Source organism: Arvicola amphibius, chromosome 2 (assembly GCF_903992535.2).
Source record: "Arvicola amphibius chromosome 2, mArvAmp1.2, whole genome shotgun sequence".
NCBI classification, from domain to species: Eukaryota; Metazoa; Chordata; class Mammalia; order Rodentia; family Cricetidae; genus Arvicola; species Arvicola amphibius.
Genome location: NC_052048.2, coordinates 60,070,414 through 60,097,374, shown reverse-complemented (window position 1 = coordinate 60,097,374; position 26,961 = coordinate 60,070,414). Strand labels below are relative to the sequence as shown.

At 46.1% G+C, this 26,961-nt stretch overlaps 2 protein-coding genes across 2 annotated transcripts in view; both read right to left on the bottom strand.

The window, feature by feature from the left end:
* Aplf (aprataxin and PNKP like factor) overlaps window positions 1–653 on the bottom strand; it is a 59,066-nt gene extending 58,413 nt beyond the window's left edge. The window contains exon 1 of the mRNA XM_038320150.2: window positions 336–653. Within this exon, the coding sequence (XP_038176078.1) occupies window positions 336–431 (96 nt within the window). The 5' untranslated portion in view covers window positions 432–653. The remainder of the gene's footprint in view (window positions 1–335) is intronic.
* Window positions 654–8,373: 7,720 nt separating this feature from the next.
* Cfap92 (cilia and flagella associated protein 92 (putative)) overlaps window positions 8,374–26,961 on the bottom strand; it is a 49,173-nt gene continuing 30,585 nt past the window's right edge. The window contains exons 10-15 of the mRNA XM_038320210.1: window positions 24,433–24,627; window positions 18,127–18,421; window positions 13,951–14,115; window positions 12,894–13,100; window positions 12,658–12,814; window positions 8,374–8,603 (exon numbers count right to left, since the gene is read on the bottom strand). Coding sequence (XP_038176138.1) covers window positions 8,374–8,603; window positions 12,658–12,814; window positions 12,894–13,100; window positions 13,951–14,115; window positions 18,127–18,421; window positions 24,433–24,627 — 1,249 coding nt within the window. The remainder of the gene's footprint in view (window positions 8,604–12,657; window positions 12,815–12,893; window positions 13,101–13,950; window positions 14,116–18,126; window positions 18,422–24,432; window positions 24,628–26,961) is intronic.

The following is a 26,961-nucleotide window of genomic DNA, read 5'->3' as shown; positions in this document are numbered from 1 at the left end:
CCCTTAGAGAAACAATTCGCCCTTAAAAGTTAATGGGGGGGGGTGTTCGTTTGTTTTGGTCCGTTTACATTTTACATCTCATAATCGAACTTAGCTCAGCCTGGATTTGACCCTAGTTTGTCAGTCGGATAGGATGATAATGATGTTAACACACTCAGTACTTTTTTACGGGCACCAAAAAGAAACGTCTGTGAGTTGACTAACGTTGGCTGAAAACGTACTGCCCCCAAACTGTAAAATCTTGACAAACAGAACCAAGCCGTGGAGTTCCCTAGGACAGGAGACTGAGCCTCAGCCGAGCCAATTGCGGCTGCCCGGGCACCTCGCACACTTACTCCCAGCAGAGGCCCGCGGCCTATCACCGTCTGCCCGGGTCCCACGGGCACTGGGGGACCGCCATCCAGAGGCTGCAGAAAGAAGTCCAAAGACATGGAGGTGAGAGCAGGTTCCTTCGCCAGGAGATGCCTCGCAGCCACCTCCGTCAGATACACGGGGCATGTCCCGGAGGGGTGTGAAACCAGAGGCTCCTTCACTGGTGGGTGAGCTTCCTCTCTTTCCGGAACCACCACTCCACCTGGGCCAGTGACTCCAGCAGGGATTCCGTGTCAGCTCACTGCCAACTACTGCTTAAAAACTGGTGCTCACACCCACAACTTCCCGGCCCTTCCTCCCACAGGACTCTTGGAATGCTGGGTCTTGTAGTCCCTGACAACTCCCTTCCGCTCCGTTCCGGAGCGCAGGCCTCATGGAAAAACTACCAACCCCAGAAGGTAACGCGCGCATCTCTGCGCCTGTGCAGATTCGAGTTGTGGGACGAGGGATTGGGCTAGAGTAATCCTGATGTCAAGGTCTGTGGAGAGGTTCTACCTGCGTGTTTAAATAGCCACAGCGCTGGCCTGGTGGCCCTGTGACCTCCCGACAGGGGAACGTTCTTTTCTCAATGGAGTGTAGTGTGTGTGTTTCTACCCCTTCCTTTACATAAGGAGGAGGCTTGGGCTAGAGTAAGGCCTCGTGGCAAGAGTGTTTTCCCTACCCCAGGGAGCATGTCTGAACTAGATTTTTAGGGTTCATCCTCAGGAGGGTCTTGTCTTTGCTGTGCAGGAGCCCCATGCTCTGTCAGAGATCTGCAGCCAGCGGGTCTTGGTCTTCTGTTCTTTTTTTTTTTTTTTTTTTTTTGTTGTTGTTGTTGTTGTTGTTTTTTCGAGACAGGGTTTCTCTGTAGCTTTGGAGCCTGTCCTGGAACTAGCTCTTGTAGACCAGGCTGGTCTCGAACTCACAGAGATCCGCCTGCCTCTGCCTCCCGAGTGCTGGGATTCTATTCTTTAAGGCAAAAGCCTGGCTTAGGCGCTTGGCCCATGGAGCTGGAGAATCTTCCTTCTCTATGGAGGAGGCCTGTTCTGTTCTCCGGCTGGGATCTGTACAGGCACCAAAAAGAAACAGCGGAGACCTGACTTGGGGAAAGCAAATATGGTGGGGGGGGGGGGCGCGGGGGGACGGTCTTTCCTATGGAGAAGCCATGTGCTAAGCTCAGGGTTCCCAGCTAGAGGGAACTTTCTCTTTGGAGGAAGCCTGGGCCAGAGTTTGGCATTGCCCTGCTAGGATCTTCTCCTTTCTTGTGGCTAAGACGAAACAGACTCAGCAAGGCCCTGTGTCAGGAGGGTTTCCCTTCCATATCCCTGCCGGTACTACAGGCAGGGCTCTACCAAAGGAGGTCTCCCTGTCACAGAGTTGGAGTAAGAATGCCCAATGCATCCCTGAGGCACAAGGTCTTCTCTCCACCTCCTAACCAGCCTGGTAGGGATGAAGATAATCTAAAGAGACACTTGTGTCGGGCTGGAGAGATGGGCTCAGTGGTTAAGAGCACTGCCTGCTTTTCTGAAGGTCCTGAGTTCAATTCCCAGCAACCATCTGTAATGAGATCTGGTGCTCCCTTCTGGCCTGTAGGCATGCATGCAGAATACTATATGCACAATAAATAAATCTGGGAGAGAGAGAGAGAGACCTGTACTGCCAATTTCCACAAGAGTACTGCAAATTATCAATCTTCTTACTCCCAAAAGATTCATAATCCTAACACCAATGGTTCCATTAAGACTTTGGGGCTGGAGAGATGGCTGAGAGGTTAAGAACACTGGCTGCTATTCCAGAGGACCTGAGTTCAATTCCCAGCAACTACGTGGAGGAACACAACCATCTATAATGAGATTTGGTGCCCTCTTCTGGTGTGCAGTCATACACACAAGCAGAACACTGTATACATAATAAACAAATGAATCTTTTTTTTAATAAAAGACTCTGAGCCGGGCAGTGTTAGGGTATGTGACAATCTTTTGTGGAGACACCTTGTATAGGTTCATCTCCTATCCCCTTTAAGTGTTCCTCTATGTTTCCTAAATATATGAAACACTCAGAGGTTGGCCATATTCCCTCGATTCCCTTGAAGTAGAGAAGTCCTCGTGGATGGGATAATTGCCCACCCTTAGGACACACTTGGGCCTTGGTCTTACTTAGGATTTCTATTGCTGTGAAGAGACACCATGACCACAGCAAGTCTTATAAAAGAAAACATTTAGTTGGGGCTGGCTTTACAGTTCAGAGGTTCAGTCCATTGTCATCATGGTGGGAAGCATAATAGCATGCAGAAAGACGTGGTGCAGGAGAAGGAGCCAAGAGTTCTACATCTGGATCAGCAGGCAGCAGGAAGAGAGAATGACTTGAGCATCTGAAACCTCAAAGCTCAACCCCGTGATACATTTCCTCCGACAAGGCCTCACCTCCAATAATGCCACTCCCTATGAGTCCATGGGGCCATTTTTATTCAGACCACCACAGTCTTTCTTACCTATACTGTTTTATTTCTATATTAACCCACTGTTGTCCCAGTTTACACCAAAATTATAAGAGAACAAAAATATGATGTATTTTGCACATTGATAGTATAACCATGAATCTGTAATCTGACATGAGGCCTCTGGTCACCATGTATGTGTTGGTATTTAGGCCTCTGTACTGGCCTAAGGGTCAGGGTCCTGACAGGATTGACAGGATTCATTCTCAGCTGCAGCCACTAAGAGCAGCTCCTGTGCTCATTGGCTAGGTTCCCTTTTAAAAGGTGGGCCTTGGCTACCTCTACCTCCTCCTCCTCTTCCTCCTCCTCCTCCTCCTCTTTCTCCTCCTCCTCTTCCTTCTCCTCCTCCTCCTCCTCCTTCCTCTCTCTCTCTCTCTCTCTCTCTCTCTCTCTCTCTCTCTCTCTCTCTCTCTCTCTCTCTCTCTTCCACCACTCTTGTCTCCAGGGACTAGTCTCTTCTCTGCCCCCTTCTCTGCCCCTTCTCTCTCCTCTTCCCATAAACCTCCTACGTGAGCCTTGTTGTATGGCGTGACTTCTCTTCATGGCATTTTTTAAATTGCAACAGTATGGCTCTAACTGATAGACAAACTTGGCCACTCTGTTCAGAGGAGCAGTTGGTTGGTTCCTATCCTGAACACCTTTTTCCTCCACAGCAGAGTGTACTGGAGATTATGGGAACCTTCCTGTCCTTTGGATTCTTCAATCATTTTGTGAACCTCTGGTCAGTCATTAAAACCTTACAAAGACTCACGCTTTCCCTGTGAACTCCAGCTCAACACAAATCTTGCTGTGTTTGTTCTCAAATAACTCAGAATTCATTGTCTGTTATTCCATTCTCTCCCATCAAAGAAATCTATAAAGCCTCTATGGCAACTTTGAAATGGGTCCTGGATGGATCTACTTCTCTTCTAAGTGTACTGTGAGAATGTTCTGTTCAGACTGGAGAGCTAGGCAGATAGTTAGGGAAGAGGTCTAGGAAGGGGTGTAGAACTGGGTTAGGGGCTTAGAGTCAGAGGTAAAAGGTTGGGACTGAGACATGGCTTGGGTTAGGGGTAAAAGAGTTGGGGTAATACAGGGTTAAAAGATTAAGGTTTTAGGACTGGGAGGTGGTAAGTACCCGCCTTTAATCCTAGCACTCGGGAGGCAGAGGCAGGCAGATCTGTGAGTTTGAGACCAGCCTGGTCTACAAGAGCTAGTTCCAGGACAGGCTCCAAAGCTGCAGAGAAACCCTGTCTCGAAAAACAAACAAAAAAATTAAGACTTTAAGGTTAGGGTGAGAGGCTAATGTTAGGATTAAGGTTAGGATTTACTGCTTAAGAGTTAAAGTTAACTAAGGGAACTGGTGGCGTAAACCTTTAATCCCAGCACTCAGGAAGCAGATGCGGGTCTGAGTTTGGGACTAGCCTGGCCTACAGAGCAAATTCCAGGACAGACAGGACTACACCAGAAAAAACCGTGTCTTGGGAAAAAGAAAAAGAGTTGAGTTACAGAGTTAGGGTTAGGGTTAGAAGTTTAGGAGTTAGGGAGTTAGGGTGGTGGTTAGGATTTGGGGAGTTAGTGTTAGGGTGGTAAAGGAGCAGAGTAGCGGTTTGAAAGAAAATGGCCCCCAAAGAGAGTTACACTATTAGGAGGTGTGGCTTTGTTGGAGTGGGTGTAGCCTCGTTGCAGGAAGTGTGTCATTAGAGGCGGGCTTTGAGTTCTCATATATGCTCAACCCACACCCAGTGGTTCAGAATGACTTTGTCAGGTATCACACAGTTGAGCCTGCTCCATGCACCTTCAGTAGATGGTCCCCACCCCCACTCCTTTAGGATCACCTTGTGTGGATGTTGTCTTGGATAAAGATGCAGAGTTCTCATCTCCTTCTCCAGCACCACGTCCACCTGCATGCTGCCTTACTCCCAGATGCTGCGCTCCCTGCCATGATGAGAATGGTCTAAGCCTCTGAAACCGTCAGCCACCACCTCAATGAAATGGTTTCCTTTATAAGAGTTGCTGTGGTCATGGTGGCTCTTCATAGCAATAGAAACTCTAACTAAGACAAGTAGGGTTAGGGTTAGCTATACAACAAACCAAACAAAACCCCCAAGAAATTGGCTCTAGATGCTGCTACTGTGGTATACAAAGATGAAAGTGGCGTGCACCCTCACACTGTAAGAGCGTTCTCTTGACCTGGTGGGACAGACTTGTCAGTTAATGCCAAGGAGTAAGGGATATTGACTTTTAATCTAGCTGACTTCCTGAGTCTTCGTGAAGCTTCTGGATCCAGCAAAATGACAGTTTGTAACAGTGCAGCATTTTTGTGGAAACTGGTTCAACAGGCAGGTGTGTGTGTGTGTGTGTGTGTGTGTGTGTGTGTGCATGTGTGTGTGCATGTGTGTGTGTCTGTGTGTACTTACACAATTCCAACATTAATCTTAACCCTAATCTTTCACCAATGGTCTCTCCTGAAACTTCAGCTTCTCTACATGACCACTTACTCCTGGGGTCTTCGCTGCAACTGAGCTACACTTTCCCCAGTGGTCTCACTTGGCCATTCACAGTACCAAGCCTCAGCTGCCTCTGTGATTCCTCCATGACTTTAAAACCAGTCCTATCTGGGTAACTCTTACACATTACCAACATCAGCTAATAGCTTGAGATGCAACTTTGGTCCCTCTGGACCACAGCTTCCATGTGCTAATCCTGAGGGACTACTCCCAGAAGACTTGACCTCAATGATGCTGGTCTCTTCTTATTCACTGCTAATATCTTAGCTCCAGCTAACCATTATTGATTATCCCAGCAATGCAAAGGCTTCCCTTTGGTGCTACTGGTCTCCCATTAATCATAACTGATCTTTAGTTCCAATTGACCATAAACTACAGATTCTTAATACACAATAGCACATAAACTGCCATGATAGTCTTTGCTTCCCTGTGAACTTGACAAGCCAGACCTCCATCATCTGCACTGCTCTTAGGATTACCCTCTAGATCTCCCAGAACAGCCCATTATGCTCTAAGCACCCAGCACTTTTTCCAGTCCAAAGTTACAGCTCTCCCCAAAACAACACTGTCAAGTCGGTCATGACAGCATCCCACAAACCTGGCACCAATTTCTGTTCTCATGATTAGATGAAACACCATGGCCAAAATCAAGTTGGACAGGAAAGGGTGCTGTGGGGGTATGTTTAGCTCCTTCAGCCAATAGCCTTTAAGATACCAGCCCACTTGGGCGTGGTCTCTTATACTGTAAAAGCAGTTGTAAAGCTTGCACCCGCTCTCTTGCATGCTGCTCTCGCTTCTGACTGCTAGACTCTGTTCCTGTTACCCGTTTGTGCAGAAGACTGTTGTCTAGGACAGTGATCTATAAGTCTCCCCTAAATAAATAACTCTTTATTAGTCATAATTATGAACTAGTGTGAGATTATTTTGTGACTTTTGCCATCAAAAGGGTTTGCCTCAGCTTGCATTTGTAGCTATCATGAAGGGACGTCAGGACAAGAACTCCAGATAGGAACATGAAGGCAGGAATTGATGCAGAGGCTATGAAAGAATGCTGCTTTCTGTTTTAGTCCTTACGGCTTGCAAGCCACATAAATCACTAACCAAAAAATACCTCCATAGACTTGCCTGTGAGCTGATCCAATAGATGCATTTTCTCCATTGAATTTTCCTCTTCCTAGGTTACCTTAACTTTAAGTTGACAAAAAAAAATCTAACTAGAACCCTAACCATAACCCCTCGTTCTTACCCCAGCCCTGTCCATGATTCAGACCTTAACCTTTAACCCTAACTGGCAGTTTGGTGAGTCATCCAACTGCACACAATGGTTAACACTAAGTCAAAATGGAGTAAGGAACCTTTTCTGGGTTTGTCCGTCTGGCCCATTTGGCAGAGCAGGGTGAGAACAGAGACACAAAAGGTGAATGAGGCTGTTCAGTTAGGAACCGAACTAAGAAAAAGCTCGAGTGACACAGGACTTTGGGAAGCCACAGGAGGTTTTAAGCATGAAATGGCTTGATTTAGGGCATGCCTGTTGGGAGCGGTGACTAGAAACAAGATGGGCTGATTCGACAGTTGTCATGGAGCATGCAGCTGTCAGAGACTTAAACATGGAGGGGGTTGAGTTGCGCAGCTGGTGTAGAATGACAGACATCTTCATGCTCTTGGTTTTGTTCCAAGGCTGCTTCCCCAGCGGAAGGCCTCACTGACTGCTTTTTGTTCCAGATATGCCCCATATATCCCACACGGCTGGTCGCTCCCCAATAGGCCGAGAAAACCATGCTATATACAAGCAATCCTCATGCCCAGCCAAAGACAGAGCTCCATGCTGCCAGGCCTTAAGTCACAGCGCTGTGAACTTCCTGCAGTGAGCTTAAAGGAGGCAAAGTGACCCCAGAAACCATAGCCTGGAGGCTTTGGGACTTGCTAGGATGGCTCAGAGGCCTGGAGTGAGAGTCTGTCTTGTCTGTATACCTCCATCTTGGGGTGAGTAGGCACAGCACACATGCCTCCCACATTTGGATTCCCTTCTGGTATTTCTACAACGGGAGGGTATGGCTAACTTCTAGACTTCACCAGGGACAGCTGGAGAGCACTTTAGTGCCCAATCCATCTCTTCCCTGTCTTCCTAGGGCCCCAGCCTTGTCAAGTAGGTGAAGTAGGAGAGATCTGTTTTCTGTCCAGTAAGGACAGTGTGAGCAAGCTGGGAGTGAAGGTGTATTAATTTTGCCAAACTGTTGAGAAGTTGCTATTCCATTTTGGAAAATAAGTGTGACCTGCTAACCTGGGAAACAGTGCCCACAGCACCTGCCAACCAACAGCCACGGGACTATTTGTGCCTAACGTCCACCTTCACTGCCCACCTAGCACAGAAACCTTGATCATGATGGGTTGGAGTGGTTGATCTGCAGCACCTGCATGGGAGCCCTGCAGGTTGAGGCTTCTTTGGACGTCTACTGGTAGAGCAAAGCTCCCTGGAATAAAGAGGAACCCCAGCGACTAGACCTAGGGGGGGCTGCTTTATAGGGCTCTTGTTTCTGAAGGTAGCATTGAGCCAACTGAATGAAGGCCTCAGATTTTAGACAGATTTCTGGGTCTTGGTCTTGCCTTGACAACTGCCACATAAAGGAGGGGAAACGTGAGGCAACTAACATGACACTCCCATACACCGAGGGAAAGGGGCCCTTGGTCCCAAGCTGCTGAAGATCACAGGGTAACTGAAACAGCAAAGGTGTAGGTCTGAGGGGGGCCACAGATGGGAGCAGGTGTCCGCTCTGAGCATCTCCAGATCACTGTGGAGAAACAGGTGGTACTGAAGTGGGTGACCAACATCCTTATCCACTTACAGGGCATAAAAGCCGTGTATCACGGGCCAGCTGCTCCATTCACTCTGGGCTCTGGAGCCATGATCACCAGGTGAGCCCCATATGGACCCATCTTAAAAAGCAGGCCAGACACACTGGACAGCTCGCTCTTGGAACCAGAGTACATTTGCACAGGGTCATGACGCCTGGGTTAGGCCTTCCTTCGTATTACACTTTAATGAAGCCAGCGGCTGGGAAAGGAGGAACTTGGGTGATGTGGTTCTATCGAAGATTCAATGGAAGTAGGGGCTCCTTGAGATAGAGTCCGTACCAGATGATGGTCACTGAGAGAGATGGAGTCTTGAAGATACGTAGGGAGACTTTCATGGGAACTAGGTGACTTTTCTGGGGCTTGACTGAATCTGCGCTGTTCAGAAGACGGGATGCTTGCCTTCTGTCTCCTATCTGAGAGAAGACAGGGTGAGTGACGGACCCATGAACCAAACATGCAAACCCATGGCTTGTCTGGATGTTCTTCACCCTGCCCAGGAGGCAAGGCAGTCTCTAGCACCTATGATGTAACAGGTTCTTTATATATCATCCCAGAAGAGCCAACAGGCGCCCACCTCAGAGTAGGAGATGTCTCACAGATGTTAAGCAGCGTGTTCCTTGAGGCAAAGGAAGCTCGTCGGGGTACTGTGTACCTTGTGAGCCAGCACTCTGACCCAGAAACCATGCCCTGTGTTCAGAAGTCATCCTCAGAGCGCCCAGTGCTCATCCTTTCTGACCTCAGCCCGTGTCCAGAGGGAAGGCTGCTTCCAGAATCTCTTCTCTGTGTCCCAGCCAGACACATGTGAGTGGGGTAGCACACGAGAGGGCAGAGGGCTTGAGTCCAGGCACGACCTGTGGAGGCTGCTCCAGACCTGCTCCCAGAGCTCGTTGCCAGGAGAACAGTGGTGCTCACCACAGTGAGGCCAAGCAGCTCAAGCCCGCCTCTACAGACCAGTGGTTTTCAACCTTCCTAATGCTGTGACCCTTAACACAGAGGTGTTTAGCACACCACAGCCGTGGTGACCCCAACAATGAAATTATTTCTGTTGATACTTCATTACCTGTAATTTTGCTACCATTATGAATCGTAACGTAAATATCTGTGTTTTCCAATGGCTTTGGGGGTCGTGACCCACATGTTGAGAACCACTGCTATAGATGAAAACCCCCTCTGTAGGCCCTGCTGATGTCTACCCAGTGGAGGTCACTAAGGTACAAGATGGGCCTTTTGCCTCTTCATTAACCCCTGAACTGCAGTTTATGTGAACTTGCTGCTTTCTGCAGAAGGTCCAGGTCTTGCCCAAGGGGAATATGGGACTTTGGGACCACATCTCTATCTGGAATGTTCTTCCTCATCCATAGCCCCTGGCCATATTTTGTAAAGTGTATCCAGGGTTTGCTTGACTTAGTGGCCAGCATGGCTCAGCCCTATTGTCAGTAATAATGGGGAGGGTACCAGGCCCAACTGAGAAAAGAGAAATGTGGTTTGCTGCCACTCTGGAATCCAGATAAGGCACAGCATAGCCTAGAGGACTCTGTCATGCCACAGGCGATAACAAAATGGCTTCTCTCTCCAGGAGCCAATGACTGTTCAGGGCTTTCCCCCCTCTTCTTTCATAAGATCTTGGGGTTTCGAGGAGAGTTCACTTGGAGGCTGCTTGCTGGGATGGGGGTCAGGGGACTGTTGAAAACACACCCCCTTCAGTCCCTGTGTATGATTGCAGTGCAGAAAGATCACACCTGCTTCTTTCCTTGCAGAAAAAAAAAAAAAAAACGTGTCCTAGACGGTCCTTTGGAAGCACACCCTCATCTGTGTCTTCCTCTGGACGGGACAGCATGAAGAAGGATGGTGTCCCTGTATTCTGTCCCATGCCATGGTAGCATCAGCCTTTGCACAAAGCCACCAGGGACTGGCCCATGCCTGTGATCCCTGCACTCGAGAGGTAGAGGCACGAGGATCAGGTGTACAAAGTCAGCCTCAGCTACACAGCAAGTTCAAGGCCAGCCTGGGCAATGTGAAACCCTGACTCAAAATGGCAAGATGAAGTGGAGAACTCGGAACCATTCCATAGACCTTCTCTCACTTGCAGGTACTCAAGGGCCTTCTCCTCCCTTAAGAAGCCACAGTTAGGTTTGACCTAAGGCCCCACAGCTATCATACTGTCATTCTGAGGCTCACAGGGAACTGAGGTGGGGGCAGTCATTTCTACTAGATCACAAAATCAGAAATAGCTGTATAGCGGTTTCCATATTACTCACTGGAATTTAAAACAAAATGCACTTACAACATGTGTCAGAACCACTTCTCAACAAAAGGATATAAAAGATCAAAATTTGTGTCCCTTTTAGACTTCATGTTCTGGTCCTGTTACTCCTCTGAACCAGCTTTTCATGCATGACCCTAAAAACCCCTGGATTGATGGCTTCCGGGCCCTTTGGTCTCACTGTGGGAGATGAGGTCTTAGAGCCAGTAGATGGTGCCCTCCCTCCAGCCCCCATGCTCACAACAGTGGTTCTCATCTGCAGCACTTCCCCGTCAGGGGGAAACAGCACCACCTTGGACTGTGTGTGCCTATTCTCATATAAGCTTCTCTGCAAGGATTGTCCTTCGTGGTTGCAGAGGACAAGATGTATCTATGTGTCACTGGCAAGCTGGTCTTCTCCAGGATCTTCTCTGCTGCTATGCAGGTCACTCAGGGTCCTAGTATTCTTTGATTGCCTAATTTTAAGTTTCTGCCTGGTCTGAGGCTCTTGGGAGCAAAGGAGATAAAACTCTATTTCTCTGCTTATCTTGGATTTTTTTTTCTTCTGGTTTTTCAAGACAGGGTTTCTCTGTAGCTTTGGAGCCTGTCCTGGAACTAGCTCTTGTAGACCAGGCTGGTCTCGAACTCACAGAGATTCGCCTGCCTCTGCCTCCCAAGTGCTGGGATTAAAGGTGTGTGCCACCAACACCCATCTTATCTTGGATTCTTGAAATGGACACAGGGAGGCTGACACCGTGAGAGCCAGGCTGATCTGAGCATCCTGACAGGGCTGTGACTTGGAAAATAATTTCCCAGGTATTAGTTAGTTGACTATAAAGTAACAAAGGGGGGCACTTTGTATAAGCAGACAGCACATACTTTTATAGCACCAGGAACAAGAAGCTACATGGAAAAATACTCTCCAGAAGGGAACTTGAGAAAGGCCAAGAGACCCCTGTTCTCAGCAGCCCTGTGGATGTGTGGGCTTGTATGGGCTGTTGCACCAGGCTGTCCACTCATCCATCTGGATTTCAGAGGCCTAGCCACTAGTCAGTCCTCCTCTGTATAGTCAAGTTTTTCTTGAACTTGATGGGAGTAGCTAAGCCTAACCTGAACTTATTTATTTATTTATTTATTTTTATTATGTATACAATATTCTGTCTGTGTGTATGCCTGCAGGCCAGAAGAGGGCACCAGACCTCATTACAGATGGTTGTGAGCCACCATGTGGTTGCTGGGATTTGAACTCAGGAGCTTTGGGAAGAGCAGGCAATGCTCTTAACCACTAAGCCATCTCTCCAGCCCCTAACCTGAACGTCTTGTCTTCACAGGTGAACAGACCAGAGGAGCCCAGCTGGGAAGGCAGCAGTGGAGTCCAGAGGCGAGCCTCCTGTTCTGGGCTGCACGGCTCACTCCCTGGGAGCCTCACCAACAGCACCACTGACTCTGAGCCTGGGGCAACTGCACACAGGTTCTCTCCAGTTTCAGAAGAACAAGGGCTTAGCTGGGAGTGCAGAAGCAGAATCCACACTTGGGGGGAAAGCAACAGCCAGCCAAGTTGCCAGCAATTCCTGTTTTGTGGGACTGTTCCCATATAACGAGCTGCCCTCAGGAGTCAGGAGGCAAGGACCCCCTTGCTTATTGAATCTAGCTTTCTCTGAATTTTTTTTGACAAACCCGCTGCTAGATAGATTTGTGTGTTCTCCCTGAACAAAGTTTCTGCCTCTTATGACCAACAGATATGTGTTAGTCTTCATAAACAGCTGTGAAAGGGAAGAAAAGAGGACTTGGGGACACACTCCTCACCTCCCCCAGGTAATTCGAGCTGCAACTAGAGCTAAAATGGAGTTAGATGTTCCCCTATGAGGTCTCTGCTCTGAGATTGGCAGTGGAGGAGGCTAGCCCTCCGTAACAGTAGTACTAAAGCTTCAAAAGCCACTAAGTACCTTCCAATCTCCCATTTTATAGCCCAGAAACCAACCCAGAACAAAGAGACTTGTCTAAAAGCATGCAACCAGCAGCCACACGCAGCCCAGAGGCCGGGGATCCTGAGTTCCAGCCCTACATCAGGCTCTTTATACCAGCCCCATCCTGAACCCTGCTTTCCTAACCTAGAATGTACGGCTGTGATGGAAAACCAGCACATGGTTCTAGAGAGCCAAGACGGCCAGCGGTCTGCCTGCCCGCAGTAGCCGGAGGCTTGGCTCGGGGAGAAGCTATCTTACCAGTTGCAGACTTAGGAGTTGGAAGAGGGGGCAGCTCAAGGTAAAGTGGTGGCTTCTTGTACAGGTCAAAGTCCAGGTGTCGCTGGCTCCAGCTCCACCTACCCCGATCCAACACAGGCTTCAGCACATTAGCGAACAGAGCGTTTTCTTGCCATTTCTAAATAATAAGAGCAGCAAGTGAGATGGGAGGCCATCCCTCAGAAGCCCCCCATGAGGCCCTACTCCTTCTTGAAGACCTCATTTATCTTTCTGATGGGTGGCAGTCTAAGATCCTGCTGGAAGCTTCCAGTGGTGCTCTGAAGACCCCACACTTGGAACCCACCAGCTGTGAGCCAGGCCTGGCGGGACTTCTTCTGGGCTTTCTTCTCCTCTTCCTTTGGGTCCTGAGGCTCCACCATTGCTGAGAAGTAACTCTGGGAATATGTGAATCTCTTCCTTGGCTCCTAGAAGTGCGGAGACACACATCTGCTAAGAACAGTATTGGATATGGCTGAGTCACCCTCAGGGTTCCACGCAGGTATCAGAAACATCTGGGGACATAGTGACACAGGGTCCTGACACTATAATTCACTCACAGTAACTAAACATTAAGACAGCCCTACGAGGGTCACATCATTGTCTCCTTTGACAGAGAAATCCATTTTCTACATGCAATGGATGCCAAAAGCCTAAACCAAGGGTTTTCTTAGGGCTAACAGATGTCCCAATAGCAACACAGTACTCCCCAGAAGAACAACTTCTGCACTGTTTTCAACCAGATGTATCTGAGCATGTGCTGAGCACCTCTGGCTCTCTAGAGCATGGAGAAGTCACACTCTCTCCCATCAGCTGATCCCTTGTCCCCTGTCCCTAGATGATTGCCTTCACCCAAAACACCTGATTACTCTTGGTTGAAGAAAGAAAAGCCCATATGTGTGGTGGTTTGAATGAAAATGATTCCCATAGGCTCAGATAGTTGAATGTTTAGCCATCAGGGAGTGAAGCTGTTTAGGAAGGATTAGGAGGTGTGGCCTCATTGGAGGAGGTGTGCCATTGGGAGTTGTACTTAGAGGTTTCAGAAGACCACACCAAGCTCAACGACTCTTTCCCTCTGCCTGATGCTGCCTGGGGATCAGGATGTAAAGCTCTCAGCTACTGCTTAAGCACCATGCCTGCCTGCTCCCCTCGCCATGATGATCATGGACTAACTCTCAGCCCCAAGTAAATGCTTTCTTTTCTAAGAGTTGCCTTGGTCATGGTGTCTCTCCTCAGCAGAACAGTCTCTGAGAGGGTATCAGCTGCCTTGCCACTCACCTTGGCCATCTCTTTGAGCAACTCCTTCTTTGCAAGCTCTGTGGAGTTCAGGCTCTGGATACTGTAGTTGTGGACAGCTTTGTTCTCAGGAACGGCAATTCTAATTGCCTTCGCCATTGACTTCAGAGGCTTTTTGGTGAGCTGGTAGGCTTCTGTGATATTTTTCTGAAGAGAGGGTGGCAATTGTTACCCACACCAGGCCTTTCCTGTGTGCAGTAGATGTTCTCTGACACAGAGCCATGGTGTAAAAACTGATTTAAAAAATTCTTGAGTACCAATGACACAGTACAATCACATAGCCATGACAAAAGGCCATCTAATCCAGGATGTCACTATCCAAAGTGGGATTCAAATGAGTGAAATCTTGAGGCTTCCCAAGGACACTAACTACATCAAACACGGAGCCACTATTCTTCCATCTACCTAGTGGCAAAGAATAAAATTTACAGTTCAAATGGTGAGGAGGGTGAGACACTTTCATGGTGTAGATAGGGGGCACCATGTCCTAAGGCAGCAGGGATGAGCATCATAGCTATGGCTGACTTTCAGCGCTATATTACATGAGGTACGGCAGGGGACAGGGGATTCTCCAGCAGGCCTAGTAAGGAAATGAGGACTGTTCCTTCCTCAGAAAGGATGCTAAAGAAATAAGGGGACTTTGCTTGTGGATTTCCTAGGGGATTAAAAGCAAAATAACTGCAAAGTCAGCACTTGAAAGGCTAAGGCAGAAGGATCATGAATTCGAGGCCAGCCTGAGTTGATGTAAGAGTGTTTCTATCTATCTGTTGTTTCATTGGTTAATTAATAAAGAAACTGCTTGGCCTGATAGGTCAGAACATAGGTGGGTGGAGTAGACAGACAGAATGCTAGGAAGAAGGGAAGTGAGGCAATTGCCATGCCTCTCCTCTCTGGGTCAGACGCCATGGATCCAGCCACCAGGTCAGACATGCTGAATCTTTCCCGGTAAGCCATCACCTTGTGGTGATACACAGATTATTAGAAATGGGTTAATCAAGATGTGAGAATTAGCAAAAAAGAGGCTGAAACTAATGGGCCAGGCAGTGTTTAAATGAATACAGTTTCCGTGTAATTATTTCGGGTAAAGCTAGCTGGGTGGCAGGACGCAGCCCCACCGTTCCTTCTACACTGAGTTACATAAAGAGACTCTATCTAAAGCAAAAACAAAATAAGGTCTGGGTATATAGTTCAGAGGTAGAGTCATTGCCTAGTATGTACAAGGCCCTGGGTTCAATCATCAGAAACACCAAGAAAAAAAACATGAAAAGGAGATAGGAAAAAAAAGAGATTGGTTGAGCAATGGAAATAAAAGATAAAATGGAAAATAATGTGGCTGGGACCAGAAGAAAGGTGCCACTCCACATTGTTACCTTGCCCTTTATTTGCCTCCTGAATTTGGAAAAATGACTACCTTTTGCTTAAAAAATATTTAAGACCCAGATGATTACCTAAACATAAACTGATGGCTTGGCTAGAGTCCTGAGGAGGAGCATGAAGCAATAAAAAGAAGGGTTGCAATTGTTACACACACACACACACACACACACACACACACACACACGGAAGGCACCCATGCAGTCAAGATACAGTTGCTATGGTACCTTTTCTCAGTAAGGCATTCTCATCTTGCTTCTTCTGCATCTGTCTGGTGACTGCATCTCTGTCTTTCCTCTTCCTAGAATTCTCCTAGTCTGGTTTCCCCACCTATACTTCCTGCCTGGCAACTGGCCAATCAGCATTTTATTAAACCAATACTGAATCTTTGCAGTGTACAAGAGCATTTTCCCACAGCACGTATCTTCCTGGAGCTCCACCAATAAGAGACCTGATGTCCTCTTCTGATCCCCCTGCGCGCGTGCACACAAACACACACACAAATAAATAAATAAATAAATAAATAAATAAATAAATAAATAAATAAATAAAAATAATAAACTTTATAAGCCACCGGAGCAGAGCAGGCAAGATGGCTCAGTGGATAAAGTAACCTGCAGCCAAGACTGATGACCTGAGTTGAAACCCAGGAACCCACACGGTGAAAGGAGAAAATCAACTCCAAAAAGTTGCCCTCTGACCTCGATAAAGTGCATTCCCATGTGTGCATACACATACACTCACGCACACACATGCATGTACACATACATGCAGAATAAATAAACAAATGAACAAATAAATAAATCATGAGATGTGCTCGGTGTTTACAGTACATTTTTTATGCAATTACATAAAGATGCTTTCATAAAATACCAATCATCTAAACTTCCGCCTGAATTCAGAAAAAGAAGTTAAGCCCAAATATTGTAATAATTACAATCAGAAATCAAAGAAATACATAATATGGAAACCAAGAAAGCAAATTGCTGGCTTTGTGAAGAGACTAATAATGGTATATGTGTGACTTCAATAATGATCCCAACCACCATGAAGTGGTCCAGTGGCTACTTGGTCAGACTGATTTGACTGTACAAATCACTGGGGGGTAACTATAGGCTAAGAACACTGGGCCACTCATCATCCATGGGGGAAAAGAAATAAGATTCTACCCTCATGCAGGAATAAACCCCAGCTGAGTGTAGTGACTCAACCTGTAACCCCACAGTCAATAGGTAGAGGCAGAAGTACAGCCCCCAAGTTAAAGGCTAGCCTCAACTAAACAGTAGGTGTCGAGTCAGGCAGAACTGTATAGCACGAACCTACCTCAAAGAAAAAAACCCTAGATCAATTTAGGTTAAAATACAATATCTGAATCAGGATTATGGATGCAGTTCAGTGTTAGAGTCCTTGCCTATCATATACAAGACTCTAGGACACCCCAACTTCAAAACAAACAAACATTTCAAAGAAGAATATAGATTTATGATCTTGGAGTAGAAAAAGGTTTCTGAAATAAAGCAAAAACAATATGAGAAAATGCAAAAAATACTAAAATTTAAAAATAACTTCTGTTAAAGTTGTCATTGAAAGAGTGAAGAGGAACCAACGGTGGTGGCGCACGCCTCTAATCCCAGCGCTCGGGAGGCAGAGGTAGGCGGATCTCTGTTAGTTCAAGGCCAGCCTGGTCTACAGAGTGAGTTCCAGGGTAGCCAAGGCCACACAGAGAAACTCTGTGTTGAACAACACACACACACACACACACACACACACACACACACACAAAATTAATGCTACTGGGTTGTTTTTGAGGATTTCAAGATAAAATATTGCCCAAATATGGGCAAAATAATCAAGAAATATTTGAAGACATATCAGGCTTCATCAGTAAATAGGGAAACTTAAAGCCTCTCTTAAAAACTGCTGAACATCAGAAATTAAATACTCTAAATCCAACTTGTGGCACATAGCATGGATGTACAAAATGGAATTTCCTGCACAAGATAAGGATGTTTACATTAACATAATCATTTTGGAAAATAATATATCATCTAGGCAATAGAACTAACATTCAAAAATTCTAATCCTAAGTGTTATCTCCTAGAAAACAACTGCATAAATTTAGTAGAAAATGTCTTGGCATAAAGTTAGAATACCTTTAAATTTTAAAAGTTAAGAGATGATACTAATGACCACCAACGAGTAAATAATGACACAGAACAGAAGAAGGGGAACTTGGAGACTAGAAGTGGGGCATAGAGGCAGGGGATGGGGTGGGGCCTCACAAAGAGAGATCATGAGCAGATTCAAGTCACACTTCAAATATCTGTGTTTCCAAGACCTTGCAGCTGACTTAGGGGAAGGCAATATCCTTGGCCATCCAGGCCACATAGCACTGATCTTTGATCACCTTACCAACTTCTCCATCTTCTATTGTCTCCTCTCTATGGTTTCTCCTACAAGCCAGCTTACTTTCTTTGCTGCTTACACAACTTAGGATACCCATTCCTTTCGAGCAGGATGTTGCCCCCTTAACAGTTCTTCTCCTAAGATAAACACAGGACTATGGTAAGTGCCCTGTGCCTGAGCTCACACCGTCTCATATTTAAGGAGGACAGCCAAGGTGAGAAGCAAATGCTCTGGAATAATTCAACCCTGCCTCTCATACTGCTGAACTGTCCCCCAGTGTCCCAAACCAGAAAAGCAAGTAGCCCATATCTCTTACTGGGTACTAGAAGCTGCAGGGAATCGGGGAGCCTCAGCCTGGAGGGGAGGAAGAAAGCCCACCTGGACAAGGCTGTCCCTGTGGTCTTGATTCTTCAGCATGTTGTTCCTCCACTGCAGGTACTTCTCCTGGTGGTTCTGGATCTCCTCTGGGAGGGTAGAAGTCTGACGCTGGATGTTTGTGTCATTGGCAGTGGGCTGGGGAGATGTGGCTAACAGTTTTGCGTCTGTGAGTTCTTCCTGGGAAACAGGTATCCCAAACTCTTGGCTCAGGTCTTTAACCATGGAGGAGGAAGGGAGCAGGTCTCTCTTAATCACCTCCTTGAGCCTGGTGCTGTTGTGGCAGATTTCGTGGATCCTGAAATGAAGAACGGCCAGCCACTCAGTCTCACCTGCATAACCATCTGCATTTCACAACAGAAATGAAAGTTCAGGTTGGCCAGGGGTGCTGGGCCGGATCTGATGTAGTTGGCTAAGTTGGACTCCTGATGTATGCTCCTTTCCCCTTTCCTCCAAGTCTGCTAAAGTTAGGGACTGCCCACAATGTACCCTGGGTATTTTTCTGTGACTGTGGGTCTGTCCATGATCTTCCTCAGTCCCACACCCCACTAGGGAACTACCCTACCATGCTAGTTAGCCCTCAGCAAGTAGATCTCAGGGTCCTCCTGCACCAGAGAGGACAATGCCATCACAGCTCACTCCTGCACAGAGTTTGAGGCCCGAGGAGTAGTCCTACCTCCCCAGCCCCAGGACTTCCTGTTGGTGGCAGTGAACCACACCTATATTGTCCTGCAGTGGACAGAGGATACACACTGACACCATCTGAGAACTTCAGGGTGCTACTCACTGCCCCCGCTGCTTCCCAAGTCTGAAGTGAGGTATATGGCTGAATCTGTGGACCTGCCTCTTGCTTGGCCTTTCTGGATCTCTGCTTCCTCAACCATCAGAAACAAAGCAAAGGCACAATCACTGTGGTTGTAGCATTGTGTTGTTGCTGTTATCAAATACCTAACAAGAAGCAACTTAAAGGCAGAGGAGTTAGTTTGGCGTTTAGTGTGAGGGGATACAGTCCCTTGTGGCTGAGAAGGCACAGCTAGCAGGAGGGTAAGGTGGCAGGTCACACTGTATCCACAGGCAGGACACAGAAAGAAATAAACGCTGGTACAAGCTTTCCCTCTTCTTTTTAGCCAGTCCACGATCCCAGTCCATGGGGTGGTACCACCTGCATTCAGGGCAAATCTTCCTTGCTCAGTTAATCTTTTGGGAAAGATCATCACAAACACACCAAAAGATATGTTTCCCTGATGATTCTAAACACCATTACATAGACGATCAAAATTAATCATCACAAGTCCAACCCTTTCGAACTTGACCACTAAACACATCACTTAGAAATGATAACAATCCACCTCTTGATTCTAAAGTCTTATTTTTATCTCATAATCCAAAATACATTTAGTCCAATTCTAAAAGTCTCCATTAAACACAAAAGTGTTGAACAGTCCTAGAATTGTTCAACATTCCAAAATCCAAAGCCTCTTCTGAGACGTGAAGCAATCTCTCAACTGTGAGCTCCTTAACGATAAAAAAGAAGCCACATGAATCAAATACATAATGACAAGGAATAATATGCCCAAACCCAAAGGATGGGACCAGATCAAAGCAAAACAGTAAGACAAACATCAAATCCTGAGGCTCCATATCCAGCATCTGAAACTTGTGGCAGAATCATCTGGGCTCCAAACCCTCCACTCTGCCTCCAGTGCACTCCAGCACATTAGCGTTCTTGGATCGAGTCCACTCTGCATCGAGAGCTTTCCTTGCTACTACACCATGGTCTTAACATCCCCAACATCCCAAGATCTCCACCAAAACTTAGACCTCACCTTCACAGCTTCATGCAATGGCCTTTTGGGATGTGCTTGCAGGTACTCCAACCTGCCACATACTTTCTGGCCTTGCTGGATTTCAAGAATTTTAGTACAAGCCTCCATGACTCTGTTACTCTTATATCCTTAGTGCCTGCAAAACCAAGTTCTGCTGCCAAGTTCTACTCTCAGTTCAAAATGAGCCTGGACCACTTGGACCACAACTGCATTGGCCTCTATTTGCTGAGGCTGGTGGGCAACACTACCCTGAATAGTCCGTCAGTGGTATTCTCAGACTAGGCCTTCTCCTTTCAAACAGCTCTACATTTTCACAAGATGGACCTTCTAGGGGTTGGTTCTGGCCCTCTGGCACCTTTCCTATTGAACACAGGGTTTCTCTGTAATGGGGCTAATCTTTAATAATTACAGCTGTTTTCTCAGCCACCCTGCCTGCTGGTCCCTTTCCCATACCAAACAGCACGTTTTCATCTTTCTGCCCATCTTGATGCTCTCTCTCAGTGTTGACCCAAATCAGAATGGGAAGCAGTAACTATAGCACAACCTGTATGCCATCCCATCCTGGGTTGTCCTCTGTCAATCAAAGCAGCCCATCACTTTTTAATTCAACCTCACCAGAATGCAGCCAGATGGTTTGCCTAAATATAATCCAAATGCCCATTAGAGCACTTATCTCTCTCTGAGACTTCACCAGCTAGGCCTTGACCATCAGCGCTTCTCTCAGCTTTCTGGACTTCCAAATTCCTTCTAGATTGGCTCATTAATCTATGCTTAGGGCATTCTGTGGTTCTCTAGCCCCAGCTCCAAGCCCTTCTACATTCCTCTCTTGAATCAGTTACAAGGACATGTGAACCATGGGTTTATATTTATCACAGAAACAACCTCACTTCTCAGTACAGATTTTCTTTATTGCTGTAATCGGCTCTTGACAAGACTTAACTTCAGGGAAGAACAGTTTTTTTTTTTTTTTTGTCTTACACTTCGAAGGGATAGAGACCATCATGGGAAGGAAACTGGCCACATCATGCCCACAGTCCCGAAGCAGAGAATAAGAAATGTTGGTACGTTGCTGTGGGACAATGGTCTTGTACTTTGTAAAGATTTGTCACTTGTATTTTAATAAATTGCTTATTGGCCAGTAGCCAGGCAAGAAGTATAGGCGGGGTGACCAGGCAGGAAGTATAGGTGGGGCAACTAGAACAGGAGAATTTTGGGAAGAGGAAAGTCTCAGTCTGCAGTCAACACAGAGGAAGCGAGGCACAGAGGAAACAAGATGAGAACACCTCACTGATAAAAGGTACCAAGCCATGTGGCTAACACAGACAAGAATGATGGGCTAATTTAAGATGTAAGAGTTAATAAGAAGCCTGAGTTAAAGGCCAACCAGTTTATAATTAATGTAGACCTCTTGTGTTTCTTTGGAGGCTGAATGGCTAAGGGATCAGGCAGGATGGAAAACTCTGTCAACAAATGGTGTCAATGTCGACAGCTAAATCCACTTAACACATGAGAAAGTTTGGGAAGTAATTCTAGACACAACAGAATAGAGTTAAGCACAGCTTCTTGGTGGCAGCATTTTCTCAGGTGGGCTCTGTTTGCTAGAGGCAAGCGTGTCTCATTTAAGAGAGATTTCTTGACTCTGCTTTAGCTGCAAAAATCTTGCAATTGTTTTAAGAGGACCCACCAGCAAACACTTAAATAGTGTTTATGACTAGCTGACAGCATGCTTCTTGGTGGTGACAGGGACCCTGAAATGCCATAGAGTTTTGGCAATAAACATGGCTCCAGCCAGAACCTCCACCATGAGGTTAGACTCTCAGAAAGCTAAGGGATGGGATGGATCGAGCCATCAAAGCCACAGCTTTAATCCTAACAATATTGCTTAGCAAATTAAAGACTCATATGATCAGAAAAAGAGAGGTATACAGTAAAGATAGATTCAGATAAATAAAAACTCTAAATGGTTTACAGTGTGTTTTAAAATATATGTAGGTTTGGGATAGAAAAGAAAAAGGATCAAGTCCTTTAAAAAGAAAGAAAGAGAGTAATTGGTTATGATGGCACACAACTTTAATCCCAACACTGGGGGGCAGAGGCAGGCAGATCTCTGTGAGTTCAAGGTGGTCTACAGAGTGAGTGCCAGGATAGCCAAAGATACACAGAGAAACCCTGGCTCAAAAACTCAAAAATTAAAAAGAAAAAGAAAAAATAGAGTTTAAAATAAAGCCAAGTAAAGACAGAAAATACACAGAGAGTCTGGATACCTTATATTATTGTGTTATCCTTAAATGTTTTGATGGCTGAGCAAGGAACAACAGCTGCTAAAAGACATTTGATTACAACTGCTGCTGGACTAATACAACACACAATATTTTAAAAATGCTTTGACTTCAAAATTTAAGTCAAAAGGTATGTTACTTTGGAGAAGAGGTTTTGTTTTTGTTTCCACAGGGAATGAGAGGATTCATTATGGGTTAAGAAAAATCAGGTTTGATCAAGGAAGACCCCCCTGAAGAATCTCTGATATGAATGGATGTTTCAGATGATCCTACATTTCAGAGGATCTCTGCTGTAGCTTCCTCTGAGTTCTACTCCAGAACAATTTCAAGACTGCTGGCTGAGATGAACAAGCCTCACAGAATACTCCAGTTGGGACTTGATGATAATTCTCAATTTTCTTTAGGTTCCCATAAGATTATCAGCACCCTCAATCAGCAGGAAGTAGCCTAGAAAACTACACCCACGTTCCCAAAACATGGATTATGGATGTTTGTCTTTGTTTAGAATGTTAGTTGCAAGTTGTTATGGATAAGGGTCAGGAAAAAAGGAGATTCAATTCAGAGTTCTTGTTTTGAAGAAATGGGGGGGGGATGCTGTGGGACAATGGTCTTGTACTTTGTAAAGATTTGTCACTAGTATTTTAATAAAATGCTGATTGGCCAGTAGCCAAGCAAGAAGTATAGGAGGGGCGACCAGAAGAGGAAAACTCTGGGAAGAGGAAAGTCTCAGTCTGCAGTTGACACAGAGGCAGCCAGACACAGAGGAATCAAGATGGGAATGCCTTTCTCCTCTCTATCCAATCTGAGCCCATAGCCCATGAGGTGGTACAGGCCACATTCAGGGCATGTCATCCATGATCAGCTAACCTATCCAAAAACACCTAACTAGGCACACCCAGAGGTACATTTCCACAGTAATTCTAAAGTCCATCAAGTTGATAATGAACATCAACCATCACATGGCAAACACCTTTAATCCTAGCACTTGAAAGGCAGAAACAAACGGATCTCTTTGAGTTCGAGGCCAGACTAGTCTACCATAGTGAGTTCCAGGATAACAGCCAGGACCACATAGAGAGACCCTGTCTCAAAAAAAAATTAACCACCACAAGCACCTAATACAAAATTTATTTTGTGAACAATTGTTACCTCCACTATAGAGTCCCCAACTTTATCACATCACCTACCAAAATAAACACTCTAGCCTTTGCAACTAATACCAAATACTGGAGCATCAGAGACTTCTCTGACTGAAGGAAGAAGGTGAAAGCCTCCTCTGTCCTGAGTTCTAGTCCATTGCTCTTCCTCCTGAATTTGTACTACGTTAACCCCTTACTCCCCTTCCTCTGCTTCACTAATTCAACATACTAGCTGAGGTCAGATATTCCTAAAAATAAGAGGCTAGAGATTACAGCCTACCCCATGCTTGGGAGAGGCTGCCAGGGTGATGGCCAATGACTCCTCAAGATAAGTCTTGCTGTCTTACCTGATACTCTACTGCTCTCTTAGGCCTCAAGGGATGCACAAGGACTACCTACACATCACCCTGCATCACTGGACTGCCCATGCAGCACCCTGCATCACTGGACTGCTCATGCAGCACCCCCGCATCACTGGACTGCTCATGCAGCACCCCGCATCACTGGACTGCCCATGCAGCACCCCGCATCACTTGATCATCATGCCCAGTTCCTTCTGAACTGGGATCTTGCCAGGTTCCAGCACCTCTCAGCCAAAGTTGGTCTGCAGAGGAATGGTGAAACCCTCAGGACATCTGAAACAAAGGCTGACAGGCAGGGCATAGCAAATGGGCACCTAATGCAAGAGCTGACTTTACAACAGGTTTTCTCAGCAGTAGAGAGGGAGTATGAGACAGGGGTCAGGACAAGAAGCCAAGGGAAGCATCAGGTCAGAGGAAAGGTTGTAGCTGATGTTGCGGTCCACATTCCCGGTTCCCACTGGAAATTATGCTTTGGCTGCTTCCTCCTTAGATCCTTCTAGAATGTTCCCAGGGGAGCAGACGGAGCAGAGCTGCTCAGTCTAGAGGCCTGTCCTCTTCCCACTAACATGTGATCATACATCTCAGGAGAACCTGCATCTGTTTCTCCTGGAGCCTGGGAAATGCAGGGCACTCTTGTCTGCTGCCCCATAGCCCACCTGACCTCCAGAGAGTGGGATGCCCCTCTTGTCCCAGCCACACTCACCTGGTCAGGGCCTGAAAGGCCATGCGTGGCACAGCCCCACGAACATAGAGCGCTGGGCACCGCAGGAGCAGCGACACGGGCCTGAACAAATGTACACGGTACAGAATGGTCTCCAGGTCAGCGTACAGGCGATTGTGGAAGAGCAGCCTGGAGTCATACAGCACCTTGCATGCTACACGATTGGAGGTAGTAACCCTAGGAGGAAGGAGAATCAGCGTTGCCCATGGGTGCTGGGAACACTCGATGCCTTCACTCTGTCTAGCAGGGGTTTTTCTTTGTTCTTGGTAGACTAGACCCAGCCTGGGACCCTGAAAGCAGTAGTGGCTGAGGCCAGCTGTTCCTATTCCTGCTTCTTTGTCTGTCCCTGATCTTGGTACTCCAGCAATAGCAACCTGGCAGGGTTCCTAAATACAGCCCGGCTACAAGTACCCTGGGTGCCGCTCCTACACCCTGAAACCTGGTGAGCTCTGTGCCCATCCTCCTGTGCCCTCGGAAACCTCTCCTTGGTCACTGTAGTTCCTCCTTTGTGAAGCAGTTGGGTCATTTGTCAAGACATCCACATAGACGCTTTCATTGCTATCATACTGACTGAAAGAGCTTACATTTCCAGTCTCTCTTGGCAGGATGGCCTCCTCATGCCCCTCCCAAGTGCTGGCATCACTGACCACGTGCACACCATGTTTAACGTAGGATTCTTTTATGCAGTCAAGATTGCCAACTTTGTTTCATACATTGTAAATATTTCAGTTTGTTGCTTTTATCTTCAAAAATTTATAATATTTTGTTGAACAAACATTATTCCTTTTAATGTAGCCAAAAGTGTATCATTCTCTCTATTCTTTGTGTCTTAATGGAGAAATTTTTCTCTACTCTGATGTCATGAATGTGTTTTCTTAATTGTCATCTAAATTTTTCAATAATAGATTTTTAAAAATATGAGCATGGTGGTTTACACCTGCAACCCCTGAACTCAGAAAGCTGAGGCAAGGGAATTTACAGAGACCTAAAACAGGCCTAAGCTACTGAGGTCCAGGACAGCCGGGGTTACAAAGTCAAACTTTTTCTCTAAGAAAGAAAAAATGTTTGAGATAGCAGACCATGATAGTCTAGCTAGTTGTGTTTATTGATCGCAGAAGAAAAGTACCACACAGATCCCACCCAGCACCCCTGAAAACAAAATCCCACAGACTGAAAAGGGAGAGAAGCCATCCCTCTTTACATGATAGCCTATGTAGAAAACACCAAGGAATTTACCAAAATAAAGACAACTCCTTCATTCAATGAGTTGATTTATGAGCTTATGAAAATCAGTTATGCTTCTGCAAATGATCAAAGAATATTTGGCACCTGAAATTTAGTGTAGATTTCTGAAAATAACAGAAGTATAGAGGGAGCACATTTGTGGCTGCTGGGAATTAGGGACAGGAAAAGAGGGTAGGCTTGATTGCCATGGCAACAGGAGGGAAAGCTTCGCGGTGGCAAATAGTTCTGAACCTTGATAACGGTGGCTGCACAATTCCTGTGTGACAGACATTGTGCTCTGCATGCCCACGTGGCGCTGTCAGAAACCTGGTTAGTTACCCCATCGAGTGAAGCTTGAAAGGGGTACAGAGGACCTCTTGGGCATAGTTTACAGTGTCTTGTTAATATAAAATTACCACAAAATGAAGAGTTTAAAACCCACAAAGAGGGGTCAGAGAAATAGCTCAGTGGTTAAGGCGCTCACTGATCTTGCAGAGGATGTGAGTCTGGTTCCCAGAGTCCACATGCTGACTCTCAACGACCTGGAACTCCAGTTCTAAGGGATCCAGCGCCCTCTTCTGTCCTCCATGGGCACTGCACACACAGGATGCATAGACAGGCATGCAGGTAAAACACTCATATACATAAAATGAAATAAAATAAATTTAATAAAAATATGAAGTCATTTTTTAAAACTATATGGAAATTTTTTTCTTGTTTGTTTTTGTTGTTGTTGTTGTTCATTGTTTGTTCTTGTTTTTCAAGACAGAGTTTCCTCTGTGTAGCCTTGGCTGTTCTGGAACTCTCTTTGTAGACCAGGCTGGCCTCAAACTCAGAGACCCACCTGCCTCTACCTCCCAAGTGCTGTGATTAAGGCATGTGCCACCATGGCACATCTTAGATTTTTCTCTTTAAATAGCTGAATTTGTTTTTATGAATGACTTGAAAGATATTTATTTTTTTTCCTATGGGGGAAAAATTGTCCAAATACCATTTATTGAAAAATACCCTTTTATACTATTTTTTTGTCTACTACAGACAAAAATTATCTGATTTTTTTTCAGAATAGAGTTTTGCCCCAGCAATACCACTTTTGGGTATATAAACAATGGATGCTCAACCGTGCTACAAGGACATGTGCTCAACTATGTTCATAGCAGCATTGTTTGTCATAGCCAGAACTTGGAAACAACCTAATTGCCCCTCGACCGAAGAATGGATAAGAAAAATGTGGCACATTTACACAATGGAGTACTACACAGCAGAAAAAAATGACATCTTGAGATT